Source organism: Nicotiana tabacum, chromosome 19 (assembly GCF_000715075.1).
Source record: "Nicotiana tabacum cultivar K326 chromosome 19, ASM71507v2, whole genome shotgun sequence".
NCBI classification, from domain to species: domain Eukaryota; kingdom Viridiplantae; phylum Streptophyta; class Magnoliopsida; order Solanales; family Solanaceae; genus Nicotiana; species Nicotiana tabacum.
The window spans coordinates 133,362,468-133,377,644 of NC_134098.1; the positions used below are offsets into that span (position 1 = coordinate 133,362,468).

The 15,177-nt window shown below is 38.8% G+C and overlaps 1 protein-coding gene across 1 annotated transcript; it reads left to right on the plus strand.

The window, feature by feature from the left end:
- The first annotated feature begins 7,764 nt into the window (after positions 1-7,764).
- Positions 7,765-9,402, plus strand: LOC107785325 (glyoxylase I 4-like). The gene is made up of 3 exons (XM_016606601.2): positions 7,765-8,244; positions 8,450-8,787; positions 9,144-9,402. Exons 1-3 carry the CDS (start codon positions 8,009-8,011, stop codon positions 9,236-9,238), a joined length of 669 nt encoding a protein of 222 aa, XP_016462087.1. The 5' UTR covers positions 7,765-8,008; the 3' UTR covers positions 9,239-9,402.
- Positions 9,403-15,177: the final 5,775 nt, after the last annotated feature.

Sequence of the window (15,177 nt, forward strand, 5' to 3'; positions counted from 1 at the left end):
TTTGGAGTCTAAGGCACATAGAGATATTTCAGAAAATTTGGCATAATAGCCTTCATTTGAACTTGACTTAAAGTCGAAACATTATTAATGCATAGCCCGTATTTTAACGCATCCTCAATTGGTAACATAACATGAAGCATTTAGGATGCTTGTTGAATATATATCTTTTAACCCAATCTTACTCGGAATGGCCAGTCTCATAATGAATCACTCAGGACTTACATAATTTATATGAATATCGTGGGATTCAATTCTAAGAGAAGCGTTTAGCCAACATACCTCAATTGAGCTTCCTTAAACTTTAGCCCAAAATGTGTAATTAACGAAGTAGGGTCGGGCTTTTAAAACCCAAAAATGAAGCTCTGGAATAGGTTCTGCGGTCGTATATGCGACCGCATAAAGGTTATGCGGACCGCATATCGGTCGCATTATTGGTGTCCAAAATGACCAAACATCTGCCTGAGTCTGCGGTCACTATGCGGTCCGCATAACTGTTCTGCGGTCACATAGTGCACCGCATAATAGTTATGCGGTCTCATAGTCGACCGCATAATTACTTCCAACTGACTCAATTAACTACCTTACTCTGCGGCCATTATGCGGTCCGCAGAGTAATTCTGCGGTCGCATAATAGACCGTAGAAATGCACTTTTTCGCCAAATATTTTCCTTTACTTTTCGGTGCATTGTTCAACCCAAAAAGTCTGAGCCGCGGCTAGAGTTTAAGGAAGCTCAATTGAGATTTGTTGGCTAAACTCTTCTCTTAGAATTGAATCCCACGATATTCATGTAAATGATGTAAGTCCCGAGTGATTCATTACGAAACTGGCTATTCTGAGTAAGATTGGGTTGAAAGATATATGTTCAACAAGCATCCCAAATGCTTTATTTATGTTATGTTACCAATTGAGGATGTGTTAAAATATGGGCTGTGCATTAATAATGTTTCGACTTTAAGTCAAGTTCAAATGAAAGCTATTATGCCAAATTTTGTAAAATATCTTTGTGTGCCTTAGACTCTAAATTGCTCACATGTGTACTACACACCTTGATTTGAATTGTATTTGTTGTTGATGATGATAATGATATTTGAAATTGATAAGGTGAGTATGAAATACTGAATATGGCCAACGTGCCAAGAATGATCTTATAATTATGGCCATTAGTGCCAATGAAATGAAAAGATGTGAAAGTAATATGAAATGCGATGATTGATATAAAAAGGTTGATGTCTCAAATAAGACAGCCTAGCCGGTCGGGTCGTGATCGGACACCGTACCGCACACATGGTGGTGATTGTGCTGGAAATTGTAATTGATATTATGATTGTGGTAGATGTCCCTAAAGGATAGCCTAGCCGATCGGGTCGTGATCGAACTCCGTGTTAAAGACGGTGGTATTGATATTAAGAGAAATTATGGTTGATGTCTCTACTGAGATATCCTAGCCGATCGGGTCGTGATCGGACTCCGTGCTAAGAGTACGGTGGTATTGGTATGTGGAATAATGGTATATCGATACTAAAAATCTCCCAATGTGAGATATGGAAATTAATTTGAACAGTGTCTTGATCCTAAATTGAGGTTATGATAATCTTGTTTGTATTATTTGTCATTCTATTGAGAGAGTGTTTAGTTATACATACTAGTGCTATTCGACAGTACTAACGTCCCTTTTACCGGGGGCACTGCATCTTTCAATGGATGCGGGTGGTTCCACAAAGGGAGATATTGGTCAGTGATAGCAGTGCACCTTCTTCCCAGTTGACTTGGTGAGCCCCACTTCATTCTGGGGTCATGAATCTTTTGTACTTTGTGTATTCTGTTTGAGGTATAGCCGGGGCCTTGTTGCCGGCATTATCATTGTACTCTTCTTTATCTATAGAGGCTCCGTAGACATAGTGTGGGTTGTGTATTGGTGCTGGGAAAGACAAAATATGTTATGTTGTGGTTGTATTACTTATCCATTGAGACTTTAAAAAATGATGAAGCTATTAAAAATAAATTGGTATTGTAGACGTGAACACCATTTTGTCTAATTAATCAAAATAGGTATTATCTCCATTTATAGATGAGTTTGGGTAGAATGAAATCTAAGAGGCTTGCTCGATCGGGTTCACTCGGTTAAGCGCCGGTCGCGCTCCTCGGTTTTGGGGCGTGACAATGATATCATAATCCTTAAGCAACTCCAACCATCTCCACTGCCGCAAATTTAGATCCTTCTGTTTAAACAAATGTTGTAGACTCTGATGAACGGTGTAGACCTCACAATGGACACTGTACAAATAATGCCGCCAAATCTTCAAGGTATGAACAATAGCTGCTAACTCAAGGTCATGGACCAAATAATTCTTTTCATGTACCTTTAACTGCCTGGACGTGTAGGCAATCACCCTACAGTCTTGCATCAACACTGCGCCGAGACCAATACGCGATGCATCACAATACATAGTATAAGACCCTGAACCTGTAGGTAATACCAATACTAGGGCTATAGTCAAAGTTGTCTTGAGATTTTGGAAGCTTTCCTTACATTCCTCGGTCCACATGAACGGAGCACCCTTCTGGGTCAATTTGGTCATAGGCGTAGCAATAGAAGAGAAACCCTCTACAAATCGGCGATAATACCCTGCTAAACCAAGGAAACTCCGGATCTCCGTAGATGAGGACAGTCTGGACCAACTCTGCACTGCTTCAATATTCTTCGGATCTACCTTGATCCCCTCGCACGAAACTATATGACCCAAAAATCCCACTGAATCAAGCTAGAATTCACACTTTGAAAATTTTGCATTATAACTTCTTTTCTCTCAAAGTCTGAAGCATAGTCCTCAGGTGTTGTTCATGATCTTCCCGACTCCAGGAATACACCAGAATGTCGTCAATAAACACAATGATGAAAGAATCAAGATAGGGCTTAAATACACTCTTCATTAAGTGCATAAATGCTGCTGGGGAATTGGTTAGCCCAAATGACATTACAAGGAACTCATAATGACCATACCGAGTCCTAAAAGCAGTCTTCGGAATATTTGGCTCCCGAATCTCGGGTGCCTGCTCTCCAACTGGAGCTACTAGTGGCTCTGCTGCAGCAGCTCGTGCAGGTGCTCTGGCTGCATCACGTGGTCTTCCTCGGCCTATGGCTCGGCCTCTGCCCCGGCCCCGATCTCTTGCAGCTCCAGGTGTCTGATCATCGGATCCAATTGAGCGTGTCCTCACCATCTGTGAGAGAATAAAATGACAATGGTTTAAAATTTTGAAGTCAACAAATGCGTACGATAAGGAATTAAAGAAGTGAATATTTCCTAACAGTTCTATAGCCTCTCGAAGATAAGTACAGACGTCTCTGTACCGATTCGCAAGACTCTACTAAACCTACTTGTGACTCATAACACCTATGAACCTAGAGCTCTGATACCAGCTTGTCACGACCCCAAATTCCCTCCGTAAGATATCGTGATGGCACCTAGTCTCTAAGATTAGGTAAGCCTATCAATGCGGAATAACAATAGAAATCTGCAATAAATAAATATGCAAATTCACATAATTACAACTCTCAAAACTTGGTAGAAATAAGTCACAAGCTTCTAAGAATTTATCCTCAATGTCTCTATATATCAGGATCTAAAGAAAATAAGGAAGCAACATAACAAGAATAGAAGGGGACTCCGGAGTCTGCGGACGCTGGCAGATATACCTCGAAGTCTCCGTACACGGGTAGCTTACTGATGTCTGGACTTCTAGGATGTACCTGGATCTGCACAAAAAGATATGCAGAAGCATAGTATGAGTACACCACAGCAGTACCCAGTAAGTGCCAAGCCTAACCTCGGTAGAGTAGTGACGAGGTCAGGTCAGACCCTACTGGAAATAATAAAGGCAAGGTGAAATATTTAACAATATAATAAAAATAAAATGACAATAGAAATGAATCAAGTAAGTAGGATGTCACCATTTAACTATACAAAATAATGGCAAATAATACCTCGCGAAAACAATACAAAATTTTTGATCTTTAAGAAAATCACAACGATAATCAAAAGCAACTGCGACCATAAATAAATATCAACAAGGGCACTCCCGAGGTACCGCCTCGTAGTCCCAAATCATAAATAAATTCACAATATCTCATTTCCTTATATCACCGCGGGAGCCTTCACATTTAATTTTTAAGGAAAATATTTTTTCCGAAATAACATCCCGCGTTTTAGCCACCCTTATCACATTGCATGACTTCTAGTAGTTCTCCTACTAGCCACACGTATCAAGCCACCCTTATCTCATCGCATGCGATTCAACACCCAGGCCTTATACTACAGCATGCGTATCAATATCACAATATATCACAATTTATACCTCAAGTGCCCAAATAATTCAATTTGCCAAAATAAACAACATCAATAATATTTTTCACCACAGAAAGCTCACGACTCAATCACAATGAGTACAAAGTCTCACAAAATATTCAAGAATAAATAACTCAGCAAAAATAATATTCAACAAATTTACCACCTTGTTTAAATATCAAATTTTTAAATGTAAAAATACTTCATTTTTAATAATATTTAAATTAAAGAAATTTCACCTTCAAATAATGCACCGAATAAAAGAAATCAAGTTTCAGCTAAACTGATGAAAACAATTAGCAGGAGAAGGTCAAACAAATTTAAAGTATATAAATCAGATCAATGATAAAGAATATAACAAGAAAAAATAATTTAATTAATATGCAATAGTGATCTACACAACTTAAAAATATAATCTTTCACATTTAGCCCGTGTACACACTCGTCACCTCGTGTACACGACTTTCAACATATTATAATTTTCACATCAATACCAATCCTTGGAAAAATTTCTCCCACACAAGGTTAGACAAGTCACTTACCTCAACTTGCTCCAATTTAATCCACTAGTAAGCTTTTTCCTCGATTATCCAACTCTGAATGGCTCGAATCTAGCCAAAATAATTCGACACAGTCAACAAAATTATAGGAATCAATTTCATAAGAAAATACTATATTTTTCAATAAAAATCCGAAATTAACTCAAAAAACTGCCTGTGGGGCCCATGTCTCTGAATCCGACAACCCATTCAATTACGAGTCTAACCATACCAGTTTCACTCAAATCCAACTCCGCTTCGACACCGAAATCTCAAAAATTTATTTCTATGAGATTTCTAAAATTTTTCTAAATTTCAATCTCAAAACACTGATTAAATGGTGAAAACAAATAATCGATTCGGGTAATCTAACCATAATTGAGTTAAGAACACTTACCTCGATGTTTTCTCTGAAAATCTCCCAAAAATTGCATCTCTCCAAGCTCTAATTTATCAAAAATAAAAAATGGGACGAAGTCCCCTGCTTTATAACTTCCAATTCTGCCCAAGCCGCTCTCGATCCTGCCTCGATCCGGGCCCTTGATCATGGCGTCGATCCTGACCCTCGATCATGGCATCGATCATTTCGATCATGGGCCTCGATCTGGCCCTTGATCCCGGGCCTCGATCTGGCCCTCGATCCTGGGCTCGATCATGGCTTCGATTTCTGCCTCCGAATTTCTAGCAGAAAAGAAAAAAAATTACAGCAGTTGTTTAAGTCCAACTTTTGATCCGTTAACCATCCGAAACTCACCCGAGGCTCTCGGGACCTCAACCAAATACACCAACAAGTCCTAAAACATCATACAAACTTATTTGAAACCTTAAATCTCATAAAACAACGCTAAAACCATGAATCATACCCCAATTCAAGCTTAATGAAACTTAGAAATTCTAACTTCTACATTCGATGTCGAAACCTATCAAATCAAGTCCGATTAACCTCAAATTTTGCACACAAGTCATAAATGACATAATTGAGCTATGAAAATTTTCAGAACTGGATTCCGACCCCGATATCAAAAAGTCAATTCCCCGGTCAAACTTCCAAACTTAAATTCCTATTTTAGCCATTTCAAGCCTGATTTAACTACGGACTTCCCAATAAAATTTCGAACATGCTTCTAAGTCCAAAATTACCATACGGAGCTGTTGGAATCATCAAAATTCTATTCCGGTGTCGTTTACACATAGGTCGACATCCAGCCAATATTTTCAACTTAAGTTTTAAATTTTGGAACTAAGCGTTCCCATTCATTCCAAAACCTCACCGTACCCGAACCAATTACCCTGACAAGTCACATAACAGTTATAAAGTACAGAATGAGCATTAATTAGGGGAATGAGGCTACAGCTTTTAAAACAACTGGCCGGGTCGTTACAATAATAATAATAATTTTATATCACACACTAGCTAAGTTTTGATAGAATTAAAATGGTGACAACTAGTCAACTACTATTCCTCATACATTGTGATTGGTGCAAACAGCTGATCGAGCGAGTTTTTTATGATATAAAGGTATATAGTAATGTGATTTATTTTTATTCAAATTTAAAATATAATTTAGCATAACGGCTGTTTTCGTGAGAGAGGAAATTGACCAAATATTACTAAAATTAATAGATTTATTTAAATTCTTGCCACTTTTGGATAAACCTTAAATGTTTTTACATATAGCCCACACACATATAATTATTTATTAGTTTTAATTATTTTTACAAGTCCTCTCGTGCTATAGTCATGCGTGTGGGATGGACTCTTTGCCAAACATATAAAAGAAATTGTTCGATAAATATTTAATAATAGTGAAACTTTCAACCAAGATTTCCGTTTCCTTATATGTCATTTTAAATTGTGACAAGTTTAAACTATTGAAGACTAGACACATTTATGTTCTAAATGTTTTTTAGTTGTGCAGCAAAATAGCACTTGGTAGCTTTCCAAGAGGCCTACCGCGTGTGACATAATGTATATAGTCACAATTTTAAAGTTTATGAGGTTACAACAACTTCGAGTTATATATACAATAATAAATAAGTTTATAATCAAATATTTATATATATTTAATAAATTTTTAATACAAATATAAAGTTTGGACAAAAATTACTAAGTTTAGGAAAACACATAAGCTTAAGGCTAGATCGGTCCAGGTCCCTTTAATAAAAGTGAAGTTCTGAACAATAAATAAATAAAACAAACAAACAAAGATTTGTTAAAACATCTGGGGAAAAAGAAAATAAATAAAGAGCAATAAGTGAAACCGAGTAAGATTAGGAGTGGCACGTCACTCTGAAATGAATAGAACAGATTTAAGCAGGTGAGTCTTGACTATTGAGTCATGTGCTTTGACAAAGTCTTAGGAGAATTTGGATAAAAAGAAAAAGAAAACGTGTAGGTCAATTGATTTTTCGGCTCTTTGCAATCTTGTTTTTAGTTTTATAACCTTACCCTTATTTTTTTTTAAACATAGAAAATATACTTTTATACGTAAAAGATATATTTTTTTTATACATAAGAGATCTAAAAATGTCATTTTCTTGAATTTTAAAATTGTAAAGGGGCATGATATACAAATAGAACCTTTCGTACCAAATTAAATAATTTTAATTTTAAATAAAAGTAAAATCGAGTTAATTAATCATGATTACGTGAAAGAGTTAAAATAAAGTACACATATGCGGTGTAGCTATTGATCCAACTCGATGATGGATTCATAATTTAGACCATATAAATTTTGAAATAGACATAATTATTTTTAGCACTACTTAATTATATACAGAATTTGATCCTGAACACTGCCGAAGACGTGATTATATATCGGGTAAACCCTTGACATATGAATAATTAATTTCAAAAGAAGTTAAAGAGGGGATTGATTTACCCCTCGTCCACACCTAACCCAACCCAATCCTCCGTACAAGGGAAAGAGTGAGTACCTACAAAAACCATGCTCCCTTCTCATTTGCTTGTATATATATATATATATGTGTGCACTTGTATGTAAAGTTCCTCACAAAAATTTAAGGTGTATTCATTCTTCCATCTATTTATTTATTTATTCCAAGATATATTATCATTAATTTACTCATTATAAAGGGAGGAATTGAATTCCTTAGGAGAAAGAATGGGAAAAGTGACTGTGAAAGCAGAATTAGGTGAGGAGACAAACTTCAACTGGCGATCGTCAACGACATCATCCTCAATATCTGATCATGAAGAAATTACAAGGATGCCTTTGTTAGCACTGAACCATGTTTCCTATGTCTGCAAATCTGTTCCTACAAGTGTCCAATTCTTTGAGCAAGTTCTTGGTTTTGTTCTAATCCAGAGGCCTTCTTCCTTCGACTTCGAAGGAGCTTGGTATGACCAATATAATATTCTCCAACACACACACATATATATATTTTACATGCATTTGTGCCAGTATTTGGAAATGATATCACAAGTGCATGTGTAAAATTATTTAGCATTATCCGTACATATAAGTTAAAATCTAATTTATAAACATCGATTCAGGTTGAGACAATGAAAATAAATCTCTGATATTTTGTGTTGATTTTTGCAGGTTGTTCAACCACGGAATTGGAATACATTTGCTAGGAAAAGAAGATGCACAGCCAAAGAAGGGAAAGATAAATCCAAAAGACAATCACATTTCATTCCAATGCTCGGATATGGACCTCATAATTGAGAGATTAGACGAGTTGAAGATTGAGTATGTAACAGCAACGGTGAAAGAAGGTGGAGTCACTGTGGATCAACTCTTCTTCCACGACCCAGATGGCAACATGATTGAGATTTGCAATTGCCAAAATATACCAATTCTTCCACTTTCCTCTTGCCCTCTCAAGAAGTTTGCCAAATATCCAACTTTCAACCAAACCATTCCAAATTCTTTTTACGGTATGCGTCTCTTCTTGTTTCAGTTTAAAACGATTTTTATATATATTATTATGTCACCCAAAGATAATTACTTGTAAATGTGTATAATAAGTTGAATTAGTCACCGGAGAAGTACAATAAATAATATGTTACAATATATTAGTAGATTAAATCACGCTAATAGTATAATTTTTTTACACTGACAATTATATAAGCTAAGTCCTTTAAACAAAATTTAGCTTAAAATGAGGACAAGCTTTTTTCCAAACGACCTATTAAGTTTGATTAATCCAATGGCAATGGAAGGAGGAGAGTTAGACGTTAACCTGGTAGTTTTAGTATAGCATTATTCTAATGTTGTGAGTTTGAAAATGCAGGGAATGGAACCAGTAAGATGAATTGCTTAGGAGATCAAGTGGAATATCTGATGTTGGAGAACTTAGCCATGAATATGATTGACATTTCATTTTGAATATTTATACATATCTTGTACGCGACGAGTCTTTATCTTTTTACCTAATTCAATGAAAGAAATACAGAAATTTCACTTCGTTAAAATCATGCAGGCTCATTAGACTATTTGTAGTTAATTACTTCATTGCACACTAGAATAGAATAGAATAATGAGCAATTTTAGAAACTATTATTGTTTACTGTCTATTAACTTTCTATACCTACTATATATATAATTATTTTCAATAGCTACTATTCAGTTGTTACACGAGTGTATTCGATGTATTCGCGCTATTTTATTCATGAATACAATAGCAAAAATTACCTAAAAAGCAGGGGAGTCCAGCTGTACGCGACTGTATTCGCTGTATTTGCGTTACTGTATTCATGAATACAGTAGCGAAATTCGCCTAAAAAATAGGGGAGTCCAGCTATTTAATAACGGAAAGAAGATCAATTAGCGTGTATCACTCCTAATTTAATTCAACAAAATCAATTCTACATGAATTTCGCTGTTATTATTATTGTATTCCATGTATTCGCGCGACTGTATTTATAAATACAATGAGGTAAAAAACAAGGATTACAGATATTTAATTATGTATTCTATGTATTCGTGCGAATGCATTTATAAATACAGTGAGCTAATCTGCCTAAAAAAATAGTGATTACGGGTGTTTAATAACGGAAAGCACAATATTAAATTGTATTCAATTTCACTATATTGAATTGATCAGTTGTATTCAAACAACAGAAAAATCAAGAAAATACGATGTATATCGTTCTATTCAATTTGACTGTATACATTATATTTAATTCACATATCGGCCACCGCCAATATTAAACTGTCATTGTGAAATTTTTAAATAGCCCCTCTCTCCACCATTTTGAACTCACTTTCAGATCTCCAATCTCCAAAGCTTTCTATATCTTCTGATTTCTTCATTTGCAAATCTACGATTTTCACTGCTAACCTCTTCTCAAAACACCAAATCTTATCATCTCCATCTATTTTTAACTTCAAATCCATACAAAAATGGCAAAAACATCAAAAACTGTTCCTCAAAAGGAAAACGCTTCTTCATCGCGGCCGGCCAGCGACAGGACACCGGTGAAACCACACCCCGAAGAGTGTGTTTCGGGGGAGGGGGGAGGGAGGGGTGTCCTCACTTCCGATTTTAAGACCGATAAAGCCTCGTCGGTTCCCGCTCGATGTGAGCCAGTAACGATGTATATATGCTCGATAACTGAGGTATACCTTAAGCAGGTAAAGAAAGATTGCAACTGGGAGGGCAAAGAGGTGGTGATTCCGTCCCTCAAAGAGGACATAACCACCCACGTGGAAGGGTTTCTAAGTTTTTACAGTTACCCTTTTACGACGGGCCCTCTCGACCCCGTCGTCGTAGATTTTTGCCGTCAGTATCAAATAACCCTAGGCCAAATTCATCCTTCCTTTTGGTAAATTGTGATTCTGCTCTGATTCTTCGTGAGCAAAGTCGAGGGGATGCCTTTCACCCTCGATCACCTCATCAGGTTATAGAGTTCCCGCTTCTATCGAGGCGAGTTAATAAAACTCCAATGCCGGGCTACCAAAGTTTTGTTCTCGAGCATAGACGAGGATAAGGACCGAGGCTGGATGGGACGGTTCGTTCGAGTGAGGACTTCCGACCTAATCTCGGCCGAGAAGATGCTATTTCCCGAGAAATGGAATATGAAGCGTAAGTACAATCCCCCTGTTAGCTCCTATTAATCCTCTTGATCCTTTGCTTCTTCTTATTAATATCTTTTTTCGTGATGTAGCGGTCGCTTGGATGCCCGGTACAATCCCTAACCTCAAGAGATGGGTTCGGGACCTGGCCTCTACCTCTACGTATGCCGAGCGTTCATGGCGTGACTTATCAAAGGGTCGATGGGAATCCAAAACTCATGGTAAGCCCCTTTTCCATGTCTTTAGTGATTTTATCAAAGTATTTCTTACTTAACTTCCTTTCATACAGGCCTTGGCAAAGATGCTGTTATGAGGCCCCTATCTGGTGAGGAGGAGACTTCGATCCCGGCACCGAAACCGGCGAAGGACAAAAAGAGGAAAAAGACCTCACCCTCGAAGGATCCAGAACCTAAGAAGAAGGCGGCTCGTAACCCGAGGAAGAACATCATCCTCCCGACCGAAGAGTTTGTTCGGCGTCTAAGGGAGGAAGACGAAGAAGAGGAAGAAGACGACTCCGGGCTGGTGGCCCGAGTGAGAATAAGCACCGAGGGCCCAAAGATCACTGAATCGGTGAAGGCTGCAGAGACTCCTTCTCGAGATGAAGGGGTCTTGGGAAAAGACTTGGGCGAAGTCCCCGAGTCATCGAGGATCGAGGATGCCTCCCACCATACTGAGCTAATGGTGGGTACGACTGTCGAGGCCCCTCGAGATGTGGAGAATGCCCCAAGTGATCCACTTGGGAAAATAGAAATTGGAGGCTCCCAGCTGCTCCCCTCATTTTCTGAGGAGATGATTCAAGAGGCTCGGGCCTTGAAGTCCCTCTCCGTCGAAGGAGCCCACAGAAGGGATGACCCCTTCCGTGATTACTTTACTGGGGTCGAAGATGCTACCGGCCTGAGTGACTTGGAGGTCTCGAGGAAGGACTCGGGTGAGGCGTCGAGCCTTTATAATGAAGCGCAACAAGCTCTGAATAGGGTAAGTCTTAACTCCCCTTATTGGTATTACCTTTGTGTTCATTTTTCCCTTTTCTGTCTAACTTCTTTTCTTCTTTCTGCGCAGGCCTCAACGCTTCATCGGGAAGCATTTTCTTGGTCTCGAGCTGAGGTGGGTCGGTACGAGGCCAACATTAAAAGACTTACCGAGGAGAGAAATGCTCTCAACCTTCTCGGTAAGCAAAAAGAAGAACAAATCAAGGACCTCCGAGCTGAACTGGCCACGGCTCATAAAGATCTAACTGAACTGATTGAGCAGGTAATGAAAATCTTAAAAGCTCATGGGATTGATTTGGGAATGGTGGCTAATATTTCAATCTCACAGCTGCAACAGAAGAACGAGAGTATCGAGTAGTTCCGCGAGGAGGTCGACACGATAAAGGCAGAGTCCTTGGGATGGAAAGAAGGTATGGACCGCTTTGCTGCAGAAAAAGAGACTACTTGAGCCCAATTATCATCGGTCAAAAGTCAGCTTCAAGGTATGAATGAGAAGAGCTCGGCTCAAGCAAGAAAAATAGAGGATCTCGGGGCTCGGTTGGCTTCCGAACTTGACAAGGCCAAATCTGAAGCCGAAAAGGCGAAGGCCGAGGTAGATGCGATCGTGGCCGTCTACCGAGCCGATGCCGAAGCTGCTCAAGTTTAAGCGAGAGAGACAACCGAGACCGCCCAAACTCGAGTATATTGGATTGCTGAACTTGCCAAATGCCAATCTCGATGGGAAACCCTCGAGAATATCCACGCTCGAGGTTTTGATCTTACCGACGAGATAGAAAAGGCTAAAGAGCATAAAGATGAAGCCGGAGCGCTGGCCTCTTCCGATGATGATGATGATGATGATGGCAGCAAGAGCGAGTTCGAGAACGAGGAGGACTTCGATGGAGAAGAAGCTCCCACAGGAGAAAATTAGGAACCTTAGGAGTTTTCACTTTTGATCTTTTGTTGTAGTGTTCTGATCGGACCTTGTAAATGTTCTAATATATGTAAAGATCTCTTTCCTTTTCGACTTGTCTTTATTTTATTTTCTGCCTTGTGAAAATTTTGTTCATAAGTTCGAGGCTTAGGCGATCTGATCGAAGCCAAACTGGTGTAGTTTTTTTATAATCGAGTGAGTACTTGATCGAACTCGAAGTAGGGTGATCCTTAGGTTTTAATTGAGTGAGGATGGTTTCTCGAACTCAAAAATAAAATGGCCATTTAGGCTCTTGAATTAGGCCGATACGACCATAGCAAAAAGAATGGCTTTCATCCCCTTTTCGGCTTGAATGTTTATCGTTTAATCATATAATTTTTTTTTTCCTTAACACGAAATAAAGGATTTGCTCGAGCGTTCAAACGGTTCCGTACCCATTAGGATTTTTATGGTCGATATTATCGAGACCCTTTATTTCGTAATGCCTTAGCATAAAATAAAGGATTTGTTCGAGAGTTCGAATGCCTTTGTATCCATTAGGGTTTTCGAGGGTCGATATTATCGAGACCCTTAGAAATTTAGCCAAGGGTAGCCTTTTTAACCGGTTTGTGAAAATATTTTGAAGGCCTGTTTAATAACGAAAATCGGACATCTCGAACCATGTTAATTTGACCATATCCTTTAATTTGGGATTTGCCTTTTGGGCTTGTTCCCCTGTTATACTTCGAACTTGTTCGAAGTATCAATCCCAAAGTGGGGTGGCCGTGGCCTATAAAATTGAGGATTGCCTTTTTAAGGTCTTACGATCTTGAGGTTTTGTAATTCGATCGTGTCAATTTTTTGGACGGCAGTTCCCGAGTATCGGGTAAATTATTTGAACTTCAGTTGTGATCGGCCCTTAAGCCGGTTTCCACCATAGATCATAAGTATGAAATTGTAAAGTATAAATTTTTCTAAAGCATGGAGCATCTGGTAAGGAAAAATACTTCTTCCAATAGATTATACATGAGTACATGTTTTGCCATTAGGACTCGAGTAATCTACATGAACACGATTCATTTGACCGTTTGGTCCTCTACAAAATTTACCTATCGAGACCCTGTCGACACGAAGTATTTTCCTTGTAACTATCCGAGGGTGATGCCCCCAGTATTCGAGGTTGATTGTAAAGGAGCCCCGGATACTGTTGAATTTCTCTAAGTTAGAACGAATAATGGCTGCCTCGTTAAAAACCTCACCGGAAAAACCCATTTAGGATAAAAAACAGTCGAAGGAAAAAAGAGTGCAACGCGTACTTTCAGACCTAAGGGCTTCATGTTGAAGAATGCTCCGGTCCTCTGATATAACGCCTGTAATTGGTTAGCATAAAATTTTAATGAAAACGGAGAAGGTCATACCTTAGCAATAATATCGTTGGAGGAGTGACACATTCCAATTATTTGACAATTGTTCGCCGTTCATCGTGCCGAGTTTGTAAGATACTTTTCCAACAATATCGAGGATCTGATATGGTCCCTCCTAATTTGGGCCGAGTTTTGCTTCGTTTGGGTCTCGAGTATTGAGGGTGACTTTTCTCAGTACTAAGTCCCCGATTCTAAAATATCAAAAATTGGCTCTTCGGTTGTAGTACCTTTCGATCTGTTGCTTCTGTGCGGCCATTCGAACGAGGGCGGTTTTCCATTTTTCATCTAGAAATTCGAGACTTGTATTCATAGCCTCGTGATTCGACTCTTCCGTTGCATATCGAAACCTGGCATTAGGTTCCCGACTTTGACCGGGATCAGAGCTTCGACGCCATATACTAAAGAGAACGGTGTCGACCCCGTTCTGGATTTTGACATTGTTCGATACGCCCAAAGGACCCCGGGCAACATTTCTCTCCATTTTCCCTTAGCGTCGTTCAACCTTTTCTTTAGATTTTGAATGATGGTTTTGTTCATTGATTCTGCCTGTCCGTTCCCGCTGGGGTGATATGGCATTGACAAGATCCTTTTGATTTTGTGGTCTTCTAGAAACTTTGTTACTTTGCTGCCGATGAATTGATTTCCATCGTCGCATACGATCTCGGGAGGCTTTTTGAATTGACATATAATGTGGTCCTAGATGAGGTCGATAACTTCTTTTTCCCTGACGTTTTCGAAAGCCTGTACTTCAACCCATTTAGATAAATAGTCAGCCATAAATAGAATGAATTTAGCTTTACCTGGGGCCGATGGTAGAGGACCGACGATATCCATCCCCCATTTTATGAACGGCCATGGGGATAGGACCGAATGGAATTGCTCCTCGGGTTGGTGGATCATCGGCACATATCTTTGACACTTGTCGCACTATCGAACAAATTCCTT

What these genes read in the sequence shown, in the direction of transcription:
- LOC107785325 (XM_016606601.2), top strand. Translation starts at nt 8,009, where the DNA reads ATGGGAAAAGTGACTGTGAAAGCAGAATTAGGTGAGGAGACAAACTTC. An exon ending in TTCGACTTCGAAGGAGCTTG is followed by an intron (nt 8,245 to 8,449) that starts GTATGACCAATA and finishes TGATTTTTGCAG; the next exon opens with GTTGTTCAACCACGGAATTG. An exon ending in CATTCCAAATTCTTTTTACG is followed by an intron (nt 8,788 to 9,143) that starts GTATGCGTCTCT and finishes TTGAAAATGCAG; the next exon opens with GGAATGGAACCAGTAAGATG.